The following is a 21,678-nucleotide window of genomic DNA, read 5'->3' on the forward strand; positions in this document are numbered from 1 at the left end:
AAAGACACCCCCTGGCCGCTCGCATCCTACGTCATCTCCGCTATTTATTAGATTAATCGGGAACATCGAAAGGCGTCTGAATTGCTCGCAGTGCTTGTGGTAGGATTTACTTCCCGCAATCACTGCGAGCAGTTCAGGCTAAAAGACAACCAAGTGACGTGGTAGATAAAGCTGCTTTGTTAATTATGCACTCCCATTAAACGCCGTTTTGACCGTTTGGCATGCCTGTATTCGGATCTCCACTCCCCGTTTCAAGCACCTTCCCCTGTTACCACCCACAAACGGTACACTCAGTCAATCAAATGAGCAGCCCCTCGCTGTTTTACGAGCGCGCGATTTCCAACTGCAATGACTGATTTGTGCATGCGCATTACGACCCATACGCATGCGCAGTTGTGCGAACATCGCTCAGAGCGAACGAGCGGCCACTTACGAGCGGCTCTGAATCAGGCCCTCAGATCCACCCCGTTCCTGCCCACTTTAACACCTGCATAACGTTTACATCCAACTCTTCAGTCCAGAAGCAGCAGCAGTAGTGAATGACAATAAATCAGTGACCCTAGGTGGCAAGATATAAATCTGCTAAGTCATTGGTCCACCATTACCATGGGACCTGGCCGAAGACAAACGTCCTGAACACAGACACTAGAATTCAAAGTAACAACTGAACAACACAGAAATGACGGCTCCGATTGCAAACTACAGTAAAGGTCTCACATTAAAAACAATGACAGCTGAAGGTGAGCTTTGTTGGTGGAGAATAACCCAGTCTTGATGAGTGGTGAATATTTACGTTGTGGCATATTCAGGATTTCAGCTGCAAACTGGTATCGGGGGAGAGAGATTCCCCATCGATTGATAAACGTAGACATACATTTATATATAAAAAGCATTTTGGTCGCGTTCTGCAATAAAAAAATAAATATAGTCTTCAAATACGAAGGGCTCTCAGCTGCTTCGGAGACACCAAATGTCCAACCAAACAGTCTGCCATAAATATCCGTTCCTTTGTTTTATGGTTGCTATTATCCAGGTGTGCGATCCTTGTTTACTCCCATCCTTGCAGACAGGTTCAGCTTTATCAGAGAAGAGTCACCGGCGACGGTCACCAAATCAAGTCCTGGTTTTACCTCACCTGGGGGGGCGGCACACTGTCGTACAGCGCATTAAAGCGAAAAGCGTAATTTTCCACGGGGTTATCGTACACCGGCTGCAGGGAATCAGAGATACAGTAATAGGTTAGTAACGGCAGATTGAATAATGACCGACTCTCTCCAGATTATAATAACTGTTTATATTGTGCTGCAATATCCTGCATCGCCATACACCAGAGAGTCACATGGCGCACATAAAACAGCGAACGCAAAATACTGGATTAGCAAAATAAAATATATGCTGGACAAATCTAAAGCAAAAACAAGCAGTCCCCTAATGGCTAAATTACAATCTAACGTTATATACCGTGGCAAAAGAAAGTATGTGAACCCTTTGCAATAACCTGGATGTCTGCATAAATTGGTGATAAAATGTGATCTGACCCTCATCTAAAGCTGGGTACATACTGGGCTATATATCGGCCATTCAATAGAATGGCCAATATATTGTGAATGCGTTGGCATATGTGTACCCCTTATTTCTGTGACCAATGTCATTCACAGACATATCGCAGCAGCTGTGCTGCACAGCAGATGGCCGATATATCTGTAGATATATCAGCACATCTGCTGGTGTGTATGGGCGACCTGCCGATCACCCGTACTTCTGTTGCAAAGACTCAGTGGTCAATGACAGCGCAACTGGGCTGGAAAATGTAAATGCCCGCCCCCAGTTGTGGCATCAGGGACAACACATCGGTCGGATGAAAGTAAGTGTATATGCACCAATCGACAGATAGGTCAGCGATCCGATCTAGTGTGTACCCAGTTTAAGTCATAAGAACAGACAAACACAATCTGCTTACACTAATAACACACATATTACAGCAATGGTCTACTCCATATCGAACACATCTTTTCTCACATTCAGATTATCGTTGATTCCAGGGGGTTCACATACTTTTACCAGCCATTATGTATGTTTGAGAGCTGTGGAGAGACAGCACAAACGCACAAACAGGACTGGGATAGCGACAGTACAAGTATGACTGCAATATTGGATAAACAGGTTCCCTCGTGTGGATGACGGTGTTATGTCTTCATCCATGTCTGAGTTCATGTCTTCATCAAAAGTTAACATTAAGCTTGCATGCCAGCCAGGGGCGTAACTAGGTATTTGAAAGCCCCACAGCAAAGGTCTATAAGTAACTTATAGACTTCCTCATATATAGGACTATCTACCACTCTTATCGTAATGTACTGGATAATGCCAAACAAGCATATTTCCAATATGTCACCACTATCCTATCTCCCAGCTCCCATGCCCCTCTAAGCTACTGGAGAGACTTGCCTACACTCGCCTCACACACTTTCTTAACACCCACAACTTATTGGACCCACTTCAGTCTGGCTTTTGTTCCCAACACTCCACTGAGACAGCACTGACTAAGGCAGTAAATGATCTGGTCACTGCCAAGGCTAAAGGCCATTACTCACTCCTAATTCTTCTAGATCTCTCTGCTGCCTTTGACACTGTTGACCACTCTCTTCTCATACAAACACTACAATCCCTAGGTCTTAAGGACAAAGCTCTTTCTTGGTTCTCTTCCTACCTATCTGATCGCTCTTTTACTGTTCGCTTTCCTGATTCTACCTCCAATTTGCTACGTCTATCAGTTGGAGTACCGCAAGGCTCTGTCTTAGGTCCTTAGCTTTTCTCAAGCTATACCACCTCTCTTGGCAAACTAATCAGCTCTTTTGGTTTTCAGTATCATCTGTACGCGGACGATACTCAAATCTACCTATCCTCCTCAGATTTGTCACCATCTGTGCTGGTCCGTGTCATTGAATGTCTCTCTGCCATTTCATCTTGGATGTCATCTCGCCACCTCAAACTTAATACATCCAAAACAGAATTAATTATATTTCCACTGGCCAATAGCAGTTACCAACCTGATATCTCTTTTACTGTTGACAACTCGACAATCCACCCTGCCCTACCCAACAAGCACGTTGCCTAGGTGTGATACTTGCCTCTGAACTGTCTTTTGTTCCCCACATTCAATCTGTCTCTAAATCCTGTTACATACATCTAAAAAACATAGCCAAAATTTGACCAAATCTCACACAAGCCACTGCAAAAACTCTAATACATGCACTCATTATTTTCCGCATTGATTATTGCAATAGCCTCCTTACTGGTCTTCCCAAAAACAGGCTCTCCCCACTACAATTATAAATGCAGCTGCAAGGCTGATCTTCCTCGCCAAACATTCATTGTCTGCTGATCCACTCCATTGGCTGCCTGTCTTCTACCATATTCAATTTAAAATACTTACACTCACACATAAAGCTATTAACCAAATCACACCAACATACATCTCTTCACTTATCTCAAAACATCTTCCAACCCGACATCTCCGCTCTGCAAAAGATCTGCGTCTCTCATCCCCACGCATCACTTGTTCCCATGCACGGTTACAGGACTTTGTTCGGGCTGCACCCACCCTGTGGAATGCCCTCCCACGCACAATAAGACTTTCCACTAGTTTCCAAACATTCAAGCGTTCTCTGTAAACTCACCTCTTCAGACAAGCTTATCAGATTCCAGGACCGCCCACCTAACCTTTTATAGCTTCCCTATCTAACTCCCTTCTTATAGTATACACATATCACATCTTCTCTTTCTTCAATTTAACATCCTCATAACCAGGGCCGGACTGGCTATCGGGCACTTCCTGCAAATGCCAGAAGGGCTGATGGTCAAGTGGGCCGGTCTGGCCGTCCTTTTGGATGCTATACAAAATGTCTTTCCCAAAATGGCCGCCGCCTGAGAGAAGACATTTCACATAAAAAATAGTAATGATACTAGAGGTTCCGTTAGTCCTCTAGTGTCCACTGGCCATGTTCTGCCAGCAGACACTAGAGGACCAGTGGGACCTCCAGTAACAGGTACTGTCTGACACACCCCCCTGCCTGCTGTGTGTGAAGACAAAGAAGTTGCGAAGAGGAGCAGCAGCGCGATTATACAGGAGCAGGAGGAGACCCAATGTGACAGCTGCATCTCCTGGACCCTGAAGTGGAGAGGAGAGGGGGCACTACCAAACACTATCAGGTAAGTGTGTGCACCTTATTTACTTTTTAAATCTGTTGCTCTTTACCCTAATGACATACCGCTTTTTTAAGTGTATAATCACTGTATCTCGCTCCTGAGTATCCCAGGCCTCACTCTCCCTGTAACCCCCCTCAGTGTCCCAGCCCCCACCCTCCCTGTAACCCCAATAAGTGTCCCAGCCACCACCCTCCCTATAACTCCCCTCAGTGTCCCAGCCCCACCCTCCCTATAGCCCCTTTAGTGTCCCAGCCTCCACCCTCCCTGTAACCCCCTCAGTGTCCCAGCCCCCACCCTCCCTGTAACCCCAGTGTCCCAGCCTCCACTCTCCTTGTACCCCCAATCAGTGTCCCAGACCCCACTCTCCCTGTAGCCCCAAACAGTGTCCCAGCCCCTACTCTCCCTGTAACCCCCAGTGTCCCAGCCCTCACCCTCCCTGTAACCCCCAGTGTCCCAGCCCTACCATCCCTGTAACCCCCAATTAGTGTCCCAGCCCCCACCCTCCCTGTAACCTCCAGTGTCCCAGCCCCCACTCTCCCTGTAACCCCCAGTGTCCCAGCCCTACCATCCCTGTAACCCCCAATTAGTGTCCCAGCCCCAACTCTCCCTGTAACCCCAGTGTCCCAGGCCCCACCCACCCTGTAACCCCCAGTGTCCCAACCCTACCATCCCTGTAACCCCCAATTAGTGTCCCAGCCCCCACTCTCCCTGTAACCCCAGTGTCCCAGCCCCCACTCTCCATGTAGCCCCCAGTGTCCAAGCCTCCACCCTCCCTGTAACCCCCAGTGTCCCAGCCCCCACCCTCCCTGTAACCTCCAATCAGTGTCCCAGCCCCCACTCTCCCTGTAACCCCCAGTGTCCAAGCCCCACCCTCCCTGTATCTCCCCTTCAGTGTCCCCGTCCTCACCCTCCCTGTAACTCCCTTTAGTGTCCCCGTTCTCACTCAACCTTTAACCCCCAATCAGTGTCCCAGACCCCACTCTCCCTGTAGCCCCAAACAGTGTCCCAGACCCTACTCTCCCTGTAACCCCCAGTGTCCCAGCCCTCACCCTCCCTGTAACCCCCAGTGTCCCAGCCCTACCATCCCTGTAACCCCCAATTAGTGTCCCAGCCCCCACCCTCCCTGTAACCTCCAGTGTCCCAGCCCCCACTCTCCCAGTAACCCCCAGTGTCCCAGTCCTACCATCCCTGTAACCCCCAATTAGTGTCACAGCCCCAACTCTCCCTGTAACACCAGTGTCCCAACCCCCACTCTCCCTGTAACCCCCAGTGTCCAAGCCCCACCCTCCCTGTAACCCCCAGTGTCCCAACCCTACCATCCCTGTAACCCCCAATTAGTGTCCCAGCCCCCACTCTCCCAGTAACCCCCAGTGTCCCAGCCCCCACTCTCCCTGTAACCCCCAGTGTCCAAGCCCCACCCTCCCTGTAACCCCAGTGTCCCAACCCTACCATCCCTGTAACCCCCAATTAGTGTCCCAGCCCCCACTCTCCCTGTAACCCCAGTGTCCCAGCCCCCACTCTCCCTGTAACCCCCAGTGTCCAAGCCCCACCCTCCCTGTAACCCCCAGTGTCCCAACCCTACCATCCCTGTAACCCCCAATTAGTGTCCCAGCCCCCACTCTCCCTGTAACCCCAGTGTCCCAGCCCCCACTCTCCATGTAGCCCCCAGTGTCCAAGCCTCCACCCTCCCTGTAACCCCCAGTGTCCCAGCCCCCACCCTCCCTGTAACCTCCAATCAGTGTCCCAGCCCCCACTCTCCCTGTAACCCCCAGTGTCCAAGCCCCACCCTCCCTGTGTCTCCCCCTCAGTGTCCCCGTCCTCACCCTCCCTGTAACTCCCTTTAGTGTCCCCGTTCTCACTCCCCCTTTAACCCCCAATCAGTGTCCCAGCCATCACCCTCCCTGTATCTCCCCTTCAGTGTCCCCGTCCTCACCCTCCCTGTAACTCCCTTTAGTGTCCCCGTCCTCACCCTCCCTGTAACTCCCTTTAGTGTCCCCGTCCTCACCCTCCCTTTAACCCCCAATCAGAGCACCACTGTTGGTTGTAATGTGACGAAGGGGCACTACTGTGTGGCATAATTTGAATTGAGGGTACTATTGTGTGGTCACGCCCCTCCCAGCGAGCCTGTTTTTTTTTTTGCTGCTCGCCTTTGGTGCGCACCCTCTGTGCTTCTATTATGGGGAGCAGCACCAATGCTCTTTATGTACACAGGGCACCAAAATGAGTAGTAACAGCTCTGCATTGGTGTGCACAGATATGTCCTTCTCTGTGATCAGCACCCCCTGCCCTAAACAAACCTACAGTGATCACTATCTAATTCTCTACAACTGCTAAACTAGTGCTTGGTCAATTGGGAAAATGCCTTCCCTTTTCTTTGGGTGTAATTTACACCAATGTGGTGCCAGCTTTACCTAACCGAACCAACCAAATACCAAGGGCTAAATGTAATGGGGTGTGAGTTTAAAAATGTGAGAGTTTTCTCTCACATTTTCTAAACTCAGCCAATGTAATAGTCACAGAACATGCAAACTACCTTCACTACGCCCTTCACTACCCAAGCCAGGATTCACATCATTTTGCTCGGAGCCCTATGGGGCTGCGAGCAATATTAGGTGAATCCGGACTGCCATAAAGTGCGGCCACTACCGCGATGACTCACGCAGGCGAGATCATCGCGGCTAATAGGATTGACCCCCAAGATGGACCTGTGTGCTTCAAAATGCCAGGGCCTATTTTAAGTCCCAGTCCTGCCCTGCTCATAACCCTAGGCCAACTTTCCAGTGTGATTGGATTATACAGCCCACCAAGAACATCTGCAATCGGGCTGGACCAATTTGCAATATGTAGCACCTCTCCTTGTGTATCAACACCTATTTCCCTACAGATTGTAAGCTTGCGAGCAGGGCCCTCTAACCTTTATGTATGACTTTTATGTATGTATGATTGTATGTATGTCTTTTACAACCCAGTAAAATGTTCATGTTGATTCAAATTGTAAAGCGCAACGGAATTTGTTGCGCTATATAAGAAACTGTTAATAAATAAAATAAATATAAGTACCACCCAATGGTGATAAATGTATATAACACATGTAACTTCAATAAGGAAATGCACCCCCCCAGCTCTGCAGTCCATAGTGGCTGCGCCCCTTACACCTACGGGCGTTATGCCCATGACAAAGAAGATGAGCCCCCTCAGCTCTGGACCCCATAGCAGCTGCACCCCCTGCACCTAGGGTAGTCCTAGGGTAGTTATGCCCATGACAAGGAAGATGCACCCCCCCCTCTCAGCTCTGGGCCCCATAGCTGGTGACGAAGGCTGTGTCTGTTTGGATGAGAGCAACTGGAGGCCCCCATACACGGTGCGATATAGCAGCCAATCCAATGGATTGGAAGGATATCGCTGCTATATCGTTCCCTGTGTGGGCATGATATCGGCCAGTGTGCGCTCCGTGGGGTTGTACATCGCTCCTCCAGATCTTTCTGCAGGTCCGGTTGATCTGGGGATGCGATGTATGATCCCATGCAACGTTATGTGGGTGGGGGAGGGGGTGCCGGCATATCGAGGATGGTCGGCCACCCGATCGCTCCGTGTGTGGGAACCACCCGATATGTCGGCCGTCGGATTGCAAGTCACATCGCAAGGTGCATATCGCACACCGTGTATGGGTGCCTTAAGGGAGAGATGCATCAGGAAGAAAAACTCCTCAGGAAACCGCCATTTATGTGCAGAGATTCACCGCATCCCGTATGCAGTCCCCATAGGCTTCTATGGAGCTGCAATATGGCTGCATTCATCAAGCTCCAGGAAACGTAACTTTACGAGTATGTACAGTACCTGATAGAAACCTGGAAGATACTTGTTGCGGCGCCTAAATATCTAACATCAGCTGCGGTTTGATTTACCAAGTTTTGTCCTACAGCTAACGCCATCTGAAGATGTTGTTAGCCACTGTGGCCTATGACAGAGGTTCCCAAACGCGGTCCTCAAGGCTCCTCAACAGTTCCGGTATTAGAGATATTTTTGGTTGAGCACAGGTGGTTAATCAAATTGACTGAGGTACAAACTAAGGGCCTCATTCAGACCCACTCGCAAGCGGCTGTCCGCTTGCAAGTGGGTCGATGGTGTGCACTGCGCATGCGCACGACGGAGGGAGCTCCGTTGTGCGCATGCGCCAGACGCGACGAGCGAAGGACTTTCCTTCGCTCGTTGTGTCTGATCAAAGGGGGCGTGCTGTTGATGTTGATTGACAGCACACCCCCTTTGGTGGGCGTGCCGGGGGCGTGCCTGCCAGATGGAGGCGTTCCCAAGGGAACGCCTACCGTCAGAAGCTGGCCCGGGAGTGATTTTGGCTCCGATAGAGCCAAAATCACTCCAGGGCTTGTGGTCGAAAACCCCAACCACAGGCTTCTAGTCGCACTGGCGATGGTCGCGATGGTCAAGACCATCGCGACCATCACCCTGCACGCTCGTATGTGCTGTGGGTGGTGACCCACAGCTATACGAGCGTCCAGGAGGACGCTCCATCTTTATGGAGGACGGCCCTCATTCAGAGCGAGCGCTCTGCTCAGAGCGTCCGGCTCTGAATGAGGGCCTAAGTTGGCTGTGCTCAACCATGGATATCCTTAAAACCTGGATGGTTAGGGTGCTCTGACAGAGCGCTCGCTCTGAATCAGGGCCGTCCCTCTGAAAATAAGAGCGGCCTCCTGGCCGCTCGCATAGCTGTGGGTGACCACCCACAGCTATAGCGAGCGGCCAAAATTATGGTCGCGATGGTCAAGGCCATCGCGACCATCGGGCTTGCGACGAGACCCTTGCGGTAGGGTCTCGTGGCCGCAAGCCCTGGAGTGCTTTTGGCTCTATCAGTTTAAAACACAAGTAAGAATTATGTAATGATGAATAGGCCCCATAACAGTCTTTGATAGTAATCCTGGGCCTTACATAAACTGTTATTATGCTGTAAAACCTGTGTGTTGCCTTACTAAATAGTTGAATATAATTATGATGATCTGTAGTTACTGTGTGTGACAGCCGCCGTTACTCAGTAACTCTCTATGTAGACAGGGCTGAATAATGTGTTGAAGACTATTAGCTCTCACCTCTTCCGCCCGATTAGTTTCCTGTATGGTTTGATGAATCTGACATGGGGTTTCGCTGTGAAAACACAATAAAAACATAGATGTGAATAATATCCGAGAGATGGAAGAAAATGCTAATTCTATGAATGGAATTATCTAAACATTTCCTGTGAAATAAATCACTGCAGAACACGGCCTATATAGTATGTGGATTGGATAACACTACGAAGGCGCCATGCTCAGGGGCGCCGAGAGGGGGGGAGGAGCAGGTACTGGATCAGGCGCTGCCCCCCCTCTGAAACAGCATGTGCTGAGCTGCAGTGGGAGTAGCATAATGGAGTCCCACTGTGTGTAGCATAATGTGTTATAAAGGGCATTACTTAGTGTGGTATAATGTGTAAGGGGCATTACTGTGTGTGGCATAATGTGTAAAGGGCATGACTGTGTGTGGCATGTGTTATAAAGGGCATTACTTAGTGTGGTATAATGTATAAGGGGCATTAATGTGTGTGGCATAATGTGTAAAGGGCATGACTGTGTGTGGCATGTGTTATAAAGGGCATTAATGTGTGTGGCATGTGTAAGCAGCATTACTGTGTGGCATAATGTGTAAACAGCATTGCTGCATAGTATAATGTGCAAGAGGCATTACTGCATGGCATAATGCTTTATAAGGGGCACTACTACAGTGTGGCATAATGTGTATAAAGAGTACTACTGTGTGGCATAATGTGTATAAAGAGTACTACTGTGTGGCATAATGTGAATGGACTATGTGTGGCATAATGTGAATGGACTATGTGTGGCATAATGTGAATGGACTATGTGTGGCATAATGTGAATGGACTATGTGTGGCATAATGTGAATGGACTATGTGTGGCATAGCGTACAGACTCTGGCAGAGCCATATTCACAAACTGTGCTGATGAGCCCAATACCTCCTATTCTCCCAGAAAGCCGGTGGTGCCAGGCATGACGTTGTCGCGCATGGCATTCTGGGCGTGGCCACGGGAGAGGGTGGAGCGGCAGCACACTGCAGCAGCGCATCCATGCTGGGCATGCCCCCTACAGTTATGAACAGGGGACGTGTCAAAATGCCACACTCCCTTTTCAGGAGCACTGTGATCAGTCAGTGTCGCTGTGATCGGCAAGCCCGCCAAGAGCCACTGCGGTCCCGGGTAACAGGGGGCGTGGCCTAATCACGGGAGGCGTGACCAGCCCCCTCAGCCCAGCGCAAAGCCGGGGGGGCGATCAGTGTGATTGCTCCCCCGCACAGGCATAGGAGACTGCAGCCACGAGCAGTCTCCCACTGCAGCTCAGTACACTACGCTGTGATCGGTCAGTGTCGGGGCAGCTCGCTGTGATCGGTCAGTGTCGGGGCAGCCCGCTGTGATCGGTCAGTGTCGGGGCAGCCCGCTGTGATCGGTCAGTGTCGGGGCAGCCCGCTGTGATCGGTCAGTGTCGGGGCAGCCCGCTGTGATCGGTCAGTGTCGGGGCAGCCCGCTGTGATCGGTCAGTGTCGGGGCAGCCCGCTGTGATCGGTCAGTGTCGGGGCAGCCCGCTGTGATCGGTCAGTGTCGGGGCAGCCCGCTGTGATCGGTCAGTGTCGGGGCAGCCCGCTGTGATCGGTCAGTGTCGGGGCAGCCCGCTGTGATCGGTCAGTATCGGGGCAGCCCGGTGTGATCGGTCAGTGTCGGGGCAGCCCGCTGTGATCGGTCAGTATCGGGGCAGCCCGCTGTGATCGGTCAGTGTCGGGGCAGCCCGCTGTGATCGGTCAGTGTCGGGGCAGCCAGCTGTGATCGGTCAGTGTCGGGGCAGCCCGCTGTGATCGGTCAGTGTCGGGGCAGTCCGCTGTGATCGGTCAGTGTCGGGGCAGCCCGCTGTGATCGGTCAGTGTCGGGGCAGCCCGCTGTGATCGGCTTAATATGCTTACTGCAGCCCTGCTCAGTATCTCCAGCCCGCCACAGCACCGAAAGAGGGTGAGAAACCATAAGGACATTGTGGTGTGTGCTGTATTTATCCATTACTTTGTGATAATTATGTGAATATATGTGGAGTATATGTATATATTGTTTATGCTAAATAAATGTTACTTGTCCTCACTGTGTGCTATAGCTTCGTCATTCGGGCTTCTAGTGTATGAACAAGACCTTTCATGAACACCTTCTTGGTCGTTTAGCACCTATCAGACTGACTATAGTTCTTTGTAATATAAATGAAACCAATCCACCCCTTCACTACGCATTCTTATTACACGGTGAAAGTCACTTACCTGGACCTGGTCCGTGTAATGTAATATATGATCCCAAATATGATCATTAGCAGAACAGCGACTCCAGCTACCGAACTGGAAATGATAGTTGCTGAATTGTGGGCATTGGCCTCTGAAAACAAAGAAAGATACAATGTACAAAGATACAGTATATTATCCAGCTATACAATGCCATAATGGGACACTAATACCACTTTTTACACCAATACTAATACCACTTTTTACACCAAAGTCCAGGATCAGACCCCGGACAGCCCCCCTTTTACACCGCCACATAGCCCGGGTCGGCACCGTTCACACCAGAACCGGGTCAGCACTGAACCGGCTCTCCAGCGCAGGTCAGCGGCACTTCTTCCCCTCCCTCCCCCTCCGCGACCTACTTACCTTACTCTGCAGCGGTCCGGAGGCATGAAGGGCGGGTGGGGTGCGCTGCTCCGCTCTGGTCGGCCTGGCAGTGGACACTTGGAGATGAAGTCATCTCCAAGCGCCACTGAAACTGGCCAATCAGACAGAATGCGGCGCAACCCGGGTCATCGAGACCTGGGCCGCGCCGTTTGCATGGTGACACAGGAACGACCCGTGCTCAACCCTGCAAGCTAGCCGGGTCGGATCCCCGGGTCACTGGACCCAGGTTGATCCGTGTACGCAGACTAAAATCCCGGGTTGAGGCCCGCTCACGAGCATCAACCCGGGATTTCTCAGTCGGTGTAAAAGGGTATAAGGCAGAGGCAGATGACATGGAAAAAAAACCAGCATGATGTGCCTCCTGCTGCAAAGTGCCTCATGCCTCAGTGATGTCACATGTTCTCAATGAATTAATAGGCTGTGTGACCGGATGACCTCAATTCGCCAAGCGATCACAGATTGTTTTTGATCCCACTGGATCTTGGGGTATAAGGGATTCCCTCTTACCATCAGTAATTTCCTGTTATTGACTCCACCCACTGCGCCATCTCTGCCACCACTAAGCTCCATCACTGGCACATGGACCCGCTCATTTCCACACAGGGTCCTACACTGGCACCTTGCACCACTTCTCCCAGGCTCCTACACTGGCACTTGGAACCGCCTCTGCTGCGTGTGCATAGACAAACTGCGGCCACACCTCCTGATGGTGCTGGCTGGCTCCCAGTGGTTCCTTAACATGGACCAGGCCCTGCACGGTAGCTGGCAGAGAGTGTGAGCTTGGAGACAGTGGGCTCAATCCAGAACAGCCAGAGAACAGAATAGAGCTTAGCGCAATTCTGCTGTCCCAGGAAACAGATTCAGTCGTCTTAAACGCATGATGTGAATTGCTCAAATAGCTTTCAAAAAGACTCTTCCCCTTTGCAAGTACTTGCTGTGTGGGCACAGTATACAGATGTTCACAATACAACTCTTCTTCCTGTCACAGAAGGTACACATATACTGTATATTCAGGCCCACGTGCTTTATCCCATTCTCACACACAATACCACAGCGGTAGAAAGCAGCCCTGGGGCTCTTACCCAATCAAATTTTCTCACAAACTATAAATAACTATATCTTACATTTGAAAGGAGTTAAGCAATTTCCTTCTTTCTTACCCAAGCCAGTTGGTTTCCTAAAACACAAACTGATTTAGATACAGTATAACGGTCTCTTAAAATGTAAATATAAGTCACATTTCACAGGAAGTGGTAAATTGCATTCATCAATGCATGAAACCAGTTTGGCTTTCCCAACCTTAACACGTTAATTTCTTAGGAAGTTCCAAAATAAGGAAATTCTAAAGAACAAATAGTTTTTCCCCAAAGCTGCTGCACAGTTTACATAGAGACACACAGGAGCCTCCGTCATCTGCATTTCATAGACACACACAGGAGCCTCCGTCATCTGCATTTCATGGAGACACACAGGTGCCTCCATCATCTGCATTTCATAGAGACACACAGGAGCCTCCATCATCTGCATTTCATAGAGACACACAGGTGCCTCCATCATTTGCATTTCATAGAGACACACAGGAGCCTCCGTCATCTATATTTCATAGACAAACACAGGAGCCTCCATCATCTGCAGTTCATAGACACACACAGGAGCCTCCATCATCTGCATTTCATAGAGACGCACAGGAGCCTCCATCATCTGCATTTCATAGAGACACACAGGAGCCTCCATCATCTGCATTTCATACAGACACACACAGGAGCCTCCATCATCTGCAGTTCATAGAGACGCACAGGAGCCTCCATCATCTGCATTTCATAGAGACACACAGAAGCCTCCATCATCTGCATTTCATAGAGACACACACAGAAGCCTCCATCAACTGCATTTCATATAGAGACAAACAGGAGCCTCCGTCATCTGCATTTCATAGAGACACACACAGAAACCTCCATCATCTGCATTTCATAGAGATACACAGGAGCCTCCATCATCTGCATTTCATAGAGACATACAGGAGCCTCCATCATCTGCATTTCATAGAGACACACAGGTGCCTCCATCATTTGCATTTCATAGAGACACACAGGAGCCTCCGTCATCTACATTTCATAGACACACACAGGAGCCTCCATCATCTGCAGTTCATAGACACACATAGGAGCCTCCATCATCTGCATTTCATAGAGATGCACAGGAGCCTCCATCATCTGCATTTCATAGAGACACACAGGAGCCTCCATCATCTGCATTTCATAGAGACACACACAGAAGCCTCCATCATCTGCATTTCATAGAGACACACAGGAGCCTCCATCATCTGCATTTCATATAGAGACAAACAGGAGCCTCCGTCATCTGCATTTCATAGAGACACAGGAGCCTCCGTCATCTGCATTTCATAGAGACACACAGGAGCCTCCATCATCTGCATTTCATAGAGACACACAGGAGCCTCCATCATCTGCATTTTATAGAGATGCACAGGAGCCTCCATCATCTGTATTTCATAGAGACACACAGGAGCCTCCATCATCTGCATTTCATAGAGACACACAGAAGCCTCCATCATCTGCATTTCATAGAGATACACAGGAGCCTCCATCATCTGCATTTCATAGAGACATACAGGAGCCTCCATCATCTGCATTTCATAGAGACACACAGGTGCCTCCATCATTTGCATTTCATAGAGACACACAGGAGCCTCCATCATCTGCATTTCATAGAGACACACAGAAGCCTCCATCATCTGCATTTCATAGAGACACACAGGGGCCTCCATCATCTGCATTTCATAGAGACACACAGGAGCCTCCATCATCTGCATTTCATAGAGACACACAGGAGCCTCCATCATCTGCATTTCATAGACACGCACAGGAGCCTCCATCATCTGCATTTCATAGAGACGCACAGGAGCCTCCATCATCTGCATTTCATAGAGACACACAGGAGCCTCCATCATCTGCATTTCATAGAGACACACAGGGGCCTCCATCATCTGCATTTCATAGAGACACACAGGATCCTCCATCATCTGCATTTCATAGAGACACACAGGAGCCTCCATCATCTGCATTTCATAGAGACACACACAGGAGCCTCCATCATCTGCATTTCATAGAGACGCACAGGAGCCTCCATCATCTGCATTTCATAGAGACACACAGGAGCCTCCATCATCTGCATTTCATAGAGACACACACAGAAGCCTCCATCATCTGCATTTCATAGAGACACACAGGAGCCTCCATCATCTGCATTTCATAGAGACACACAGGAGCCTCCATCATCTGCATTTCATAGAGACACACAGGAGCCTCCATCATCTGCATTTCATAGAGACACACAGGAGCCTCCATCATCTGCATTTCATAGAGACACACAGGAGCCTCCATCATCTGCATTTCATAGAGACACACAGGAGCCTCCATCATCTGCATTTCATAGAGACACACACAGAAGCCTCCATCATCTGCATTTCATAGAGAGACACAGGAGCCTCCATCATCTGCATTTCATAGAGACACACACAGAAGCCTCCATCATCTGCATTTCATAGAGACACACAGGAGTCTCCATCATCTGCATTTCATAGAGACACACAGGAGCCTCCATCATCTGCATTTCATAGAGACACACAGAAGCCTCCGTCATCTGCATTTCATAGAGACACACACAGGAGCTTCCGTCATCTGCATTTCATAGAGACACACAGGAGCCTCCATCATCTACATTTCATAGACACACACAGGAGCCTCCATCATCTGCATTTCATAGACACACACAGGAGCCTCCGTCATCTGCATTTCATAGAGACACACAGGAGCCTCCATCATCTGCAGTTCATAGAGACACACAGGTGCCTCTGTCATTTGCATTTCATAGAGACACACAGGAGCCTCCATCATCTACATTTCATAGAGACACACAGGAGCCTCCATCATCTACATTTCTTAAACACACACAGGAGCCTCCATCATCTGCATTTCATAGAGACTCACAGGAGCCTCCATCATCTACATTTCATAGAGACACACAGGAGCCTCCATCATCTACATTTCTTAAACACACACAGGAGCCTCCATCATCTGCATTTCATAGAGACTCACAGGAGCCTCCATCATCTGCATTTCATAGAGACTCACAGGAGCCTCCATCATCTGCATTTCTTAGAGACGCACAGGAGCCTCCATCATCTGCATTTCCTAGAGACGCACAGGGGCCTCCATCATCTGCATTTCATAGAAATGCACAGGAGCCTCCATGATCTGCATTTCATAGAGACACACACAGAAGCCTCCATCATCTGCATTTCATAGAGACACACAGGAGCCTCCATCATCTGCATTTCATAGAGACACACAGGAGCCTCCATCATCTGCATTTCATAGAGACACACAGGAGCCTCCATCATCTGCATTTCATAGAGACACACAGGAGCCTCCATCATCTGCATTTCATAGAGACACACAGGAGCCTCCATCATCTGCATTTCATAGAGACACACAGGAGCCTCCATCATCTGCATTTCATAGAGACACACACAGAAGCCTCCATCATCTGCATTTCATAGAGAGACACAGGAGCCTCCATCATCTGCATTTCATAGAGACACACACAGAAGCCTCCATCATCTGCATTTCATAGAGACACACAGGAGTCTCCATCATCTGCATTTCATAGAGACACACAGGAGCCTCCATCATCTGCATTTCATAGAGACACACAGAAGCCTCCGTCATCTGCATTTCATAGAGACACACACAGGAGCTTCCGTCATCTGCATTTCATAGAGACACACAGGAGCCTCCATCATCTACATTTCATAGACACACACAGGAGCCTCCATCATCTGCATTTCATAGACACACACAGGAGCCTCCGTCATCTGCATTTCATAGAGACACACAGGAGCCTCCATCATCTGCAGTTCATAGAGACACACAGGTGCCTCTGTCATTTGCATTTCATAGAGACACACAGGAGCCTCCATCATCTACATTTCATAGAGACACACAGGAGCCTCCATCATCTACATTTCTTAAACACACACAGGAGCCTCCATCATCTGCATTTCATAGAGACTCACAGGAGCCTCCATCATCTACATTTCATAGAGACACACAGGAGCCTCCATCATCTACATTTCTTAAACACACACAGGAGCCTCCATCATCTGCATTTCATAGAGACTCACAGGAGCCTCCATCATCTGCATTTCATAGAGACTCACAGGAGCCTCCATCATCTGCATTTCTTAGAGACGCACAGGAGCCTCCATCATCTGCATTTCCTAGAGACGCACAGGGGCCTCCATCATCTGCATTTCATAGAAATGCACAGGAGCCTCCATGATCTGCATTTCATAGAGACACACACAGAAGCCTCCATCATCTGCAGTTCATAGAGACACACAGGAGCCTCCATCATCTGCATTTCATAGAGACGCACAGGAGCCTCCATCATCTGCTTTTCATAGAGACACACAGGAGCCTCCATCATCTGCATTTCATATACACACACAGGAGCCTCCATCATCTGCATTTCATAGAGACGCACAGGAGCCTCCATCATCTGCATTTCATAGAGACACACAGGAGCCTCCATCATCTGCATTTCATAGAGACACACACAGAAGCCTCCATCATCTGCATTTCATAGAGACACACAGGAGCCTCCATCATCTGCATTTCATCTGCATTTCATAGAGACACACAGGAGCCTCCATCATCTGCATTTCATAGAGACACACAGGAGCCTCCATCAACTGCATTTCATAGAGACACACAGGAGCCTCCATCATCTGCATTTCATAGAGACACACAGGAGCCTCCATCATCTGCATTTCATAGAGACACACAGGAGCCTCCATCATCTGCATTTCATAGAGACACACAGGAGCCTCCATCATCTGCATTTCATAGAGACACACAGAAGCCTCCATCATCTGCATTTCATAGAGACACACACAGAAGCCTCCATCATCTACATTTCATAGAGACACACAGGAGCCTCCATCATCTGCATTTCATAGAGACACACAGAAGCCTCCATCATCTGCATTTCATAGAGACACACAGGGGCCTCCATCATCTGCATTTCATAGAGACACACATGAGCCTCCATCATCTGCATTTCATAGAGACACACATGAGCCTCCATCATCTGCATTTCATAGAGACACAGAGGAGCCTCCATCATCTGCATTTCATAGAGACACACAGGAGCCTCCATCATCTGCATTTCATAGAGACACACAGAAGCCTCCATCATCTGCATGTCAAAGAGAGGGCTTGTTCAGTAACCACCAAACCTACACTGCTAGGCTAGGGCAATTACCATATCAATCCCTAGGCTAGGGCAATTACTCTATCAATCCCTAGGCTAGGGCAAATACTCTATCAATCCCTAGGCTAGGGCAATTACTATATCAATCCCTAGGCTAGGGCATTTACTCTATCAATCCCTAGGCTAGGGCAATTACTCTATCAATCCCAAGGCTAAGGCAATTACTCTATCAATCCCTAGGCTAGGGCAAGTACTATATCAATCCCTAGGCTAGGGCAATTACCGTATCAATCCCTAGGCTAGGGCAATTACTCTATCAATCCCTATTTGACAAATGTCTCAATCCACTTTTTTCCAAATTCCTTATAAGTGTATAATCTGTACATTTGATCATGCAATTCTATAACAGCGCATAGGGCCTGATTCAGACCCGCTCGCAAGCGCTATGCGCTCAAGAGTGGGTCGATGTATGGCCACTGTGCAAGTGCATGCCGGAGCCGGCTCCGACGTGCGCATGTTCGAGATCCGGCTAGCGTCAGGCGCACAGTCGCTCCGGGTCTCACACCAAAAGGGGGCAGTTAACGATTTTGATCAACAGCTCGCACCGTTTTGGAGGCGGGCAGGGGGGTGGCTGGCCAAACTGAGGCATTCCCGATGGAACGCCTGCCGTTTGGAGGCGGCCCCACTGACATCACGAGTGATGTCAGTGGTGAGCTTCCGGCTCTATTAAGAGCCAGAAGCTCACTGGGGCTTGTGGGAACGAGACTGCAAGGGTCTCGTCGCAAGCCCCGATGGTCGCGATGGTCGAGACCATCGCAACCATCACCTAGCCGCTCGCAATAGCTGTGGGTGGTCACCCACAGCTATGCGAGTGGCCCGGAGGCTGCACCAAAAAAAAAATGTCCTGATTCAGAGCGAGCGCTCTTTCAGAGCATCCGGCTCTGAATCAGGGCCATAGTGCAATAAATAAAATGTTAAACACATTACTAGTTATGCATTTACAGTACAAGGCGCCTAGCACCAATAGTTCATATGAAAATGGCACTGCAGCACAAGGTTGTCGGACAGGGGGATATAGGTCCAGGGGCGGATTGGGCATTACTTTTTGCGCGGAAAATCCCGGTAGGCCGAATGGTTGTGGGGCCGCTTGTTATTTGAGGCCATGCCCCCCGATTCGCGTCACCCTGCAGGCTCCTGTGTGTTTTACACAAGCAGCCCGGCTGCCTGGCCACGCTTGAGCCTCTTGTCAAAGCCGGATAATTGGCTGAGAAGAATCAGTTAAAAATTAGATTGGAACGACGCCATCTTGCGAATGGCGACAAGACTCCATCTTAAAAATTAGATCTACACGACGCCATTTTGCGAATGGCCGCCAGCGCCATTTTAGAGAAACTCACGCTTAAGTACATACGGCGATGCTATTATTAGCATCATGCGATCGCATATTTCACCATACCCCATACACACATTAAATACGCACAGTTAAAACCATACGCACATTAGTGAATGCATAATACCCCGTGTACGAACACTGGGCCTGATTCAGAGCCGGACGCTCTGAACGAGCGCCCGCTCTGAATCAGGGCGTTGGGATAGGGTTAGGGCTGCAGGAGGGTTGGGATAGGGTTAGGGTTAAAATACTTACCAAAATCCGTAAGGATTTTGACCGACGGGATGCTGCTGTTGGGTTTCTGACAGTCTGCATTCTGACGGTCAGGATCCTGCACCCAACCCATTGGTATAACTAGACCCGGGGTTATTTAGATTTGATATCAACTTCCATGTCAGCTGCAGTTATATATTTAGGTTACTGTAAATATCATATATTAGCAGAAACTACAATACACTGTGTGCTGCTGATCAGAGGAGCAGGAAACATTGAGCCCAGATGCACTAGAGCAGTGCAGCATCCGGAAATCCATTTTTCTCCTCACCACTGACTTGGGGGCGTAAAGTACATCTTCATCACAACACTCACAATCTCACAAGTACCAATACAGCATGTATACAAGGTAAGCCATATAGGGACAATGACTGGGCATGAGGAGGCTCTGTCATATATAGGCCCATGGCAGTGCCAGACCCCATGCCCTGACTGAGGCATGTCAGCTGGGGAGTATGGTAGTAGGGGGACATTCCCAGTAGTAATAATAGTATTATACATCCCCCCCAGGACTCCAGCTGCCCCTGGTCCAGCTCTCCTTAGCGCAACTCTGCACCCTGGATGCAGCCTGCTCCCCGGTATTTACTGACCTTGCAGAATGCAATGGAATTAAGTCCAAGTTCATCAAAAAAAGATTTTATATTTCAAAAATTGTGCATAGGCTACAAGTCTTGTTACTAAAGTTTTATATGCATAACAAAAAGAAACAAAAAAAATGGATACATTATAAAGATGTGCTACCGGCTACTCAACTTCATATAAGCAAGGGAAAAAGAAAGAGGTCGTCAGTTGGCGCACTGATCAAATTAAATTGGTGTATTTATAAAACATAACTTTTATTCAGAGATATTCAAATTAATCTCCCCTCAAACAGAACCCATAGCATGGTGACATACAGTATTTAAATGCAATACATTCCAGAGCTTGGTACATATGGAAATAAGGGCAAAGTTTTGACAGCATTTCACTGTTTAGTACACCCGGCCCCTAGTATCTATAATTGTACAATAGCTTCACTTGTATGTCTTTCACACAGATGTCAAAAACACAGGTTTCTCCTGTCCACGCGCATCGTCCCGGGTTTTGTGTTGATAGAAATGACCCAGGTCGGAGCCCCGAGTCCATCCACGACCCTGCTGGGTACCAGGGTTTTTCCCTGGAGCGACCCGGGTCGGCTGTAGTGTGAATGCATCAAACCCGGATTTTTAGACTGGGGTTGTGAGAAAAGTTTTTCATTGGCTGTGTGGTGTGTGCCTGCAGATTACATCAATTACAGGTGCCCGGACCAGATGACTGGGGAGCACATGGTGCAGAGTGGCAGCCAGGGAGGGGTGACAGGGGCGGTCGTCCCGGGGCCCCCACACAAAGAGGGGCCCCCACACATGGTCGATGTGACCCTGCAGAGAACAGGTGTCCAGCGACACCTGTTCCCGGGTTGAGTCTTAGTAGCAGCGGCTGTTCTACTGAATGCAGCAGCACAGTTAGTGCTGCTGCATCAGCTTTCATCTAGGGAGGAGAGGGGCCGGCTCCGCAGAGTTCACATGCGTACTTAGAAACCCTCCCTGACACACATCAGGGGGTGGAGCCAATATGACAAGCCCCACCCCCATATACCCGCAAATCACTGCATTACATCGAGGGGGCGGGGCCTAATGGATTGAGGTGCCCGGCCCCTGTTGCAACCAGGACTGGTCCTGCAGCAGCTGCTGCATCAAGTGAAGGTATGTTTGTGTACTGTTTCAGTGTGTGTATGTAT

At 49.3% G+C, this 21,678-nt stretch overlaps 1 protein-coding gene across 1 annotated transcript in view; it reads right to left on the reverse strand.

The window, feature by feature from the left end:
- Positions 1 to 911: 911 nt before the first annotated feature.
- LOC148501247 (uncharacterized) overlaps positions 912 to 21,678 on the reverse strand; it is a 115,028-nt gene continuing 94,261 nt past the window's right edge. The window contains exons 3-5 of the mRNA XM_088450756.1: positions 11,558 to 11,669; positions 9,306 to 9,360; positions 912 to 1,210 (exon numbers count right to left, since the gene is read on the reverse strand). Coding sequence (XP_088306882.1) covers positions 1,127 to 1,210; positions 9,306 to 9,360; positions 11,558 to 11,669 — 251 coding nt within the window. The 3' untranslated portion in view covers positions 912 to 1,126. The remainder of the gene's footprint in view (positions 1,211 to 9,305; positions 9,361 to 11,557; positions 11,670 to 21,678) is intronic.

The sequence above is a fragment of the Taudactylus pleione genome, unplaced genomic scaffold (genome assembly GCF_031769625.1).
Source record: "Taudactylus pleione unplaced genomic scaffold, aTauple2 ptg000523l, whole genome shotgun sequence".
In the NCBI taxonomy this organism is placed as follows: domain Eukaryota; kingdom Metazoa; phylum Chordata; class Amphibia; order Anura; family Myobatrachidae; genus Taudactylus; species Taudactylus pleione.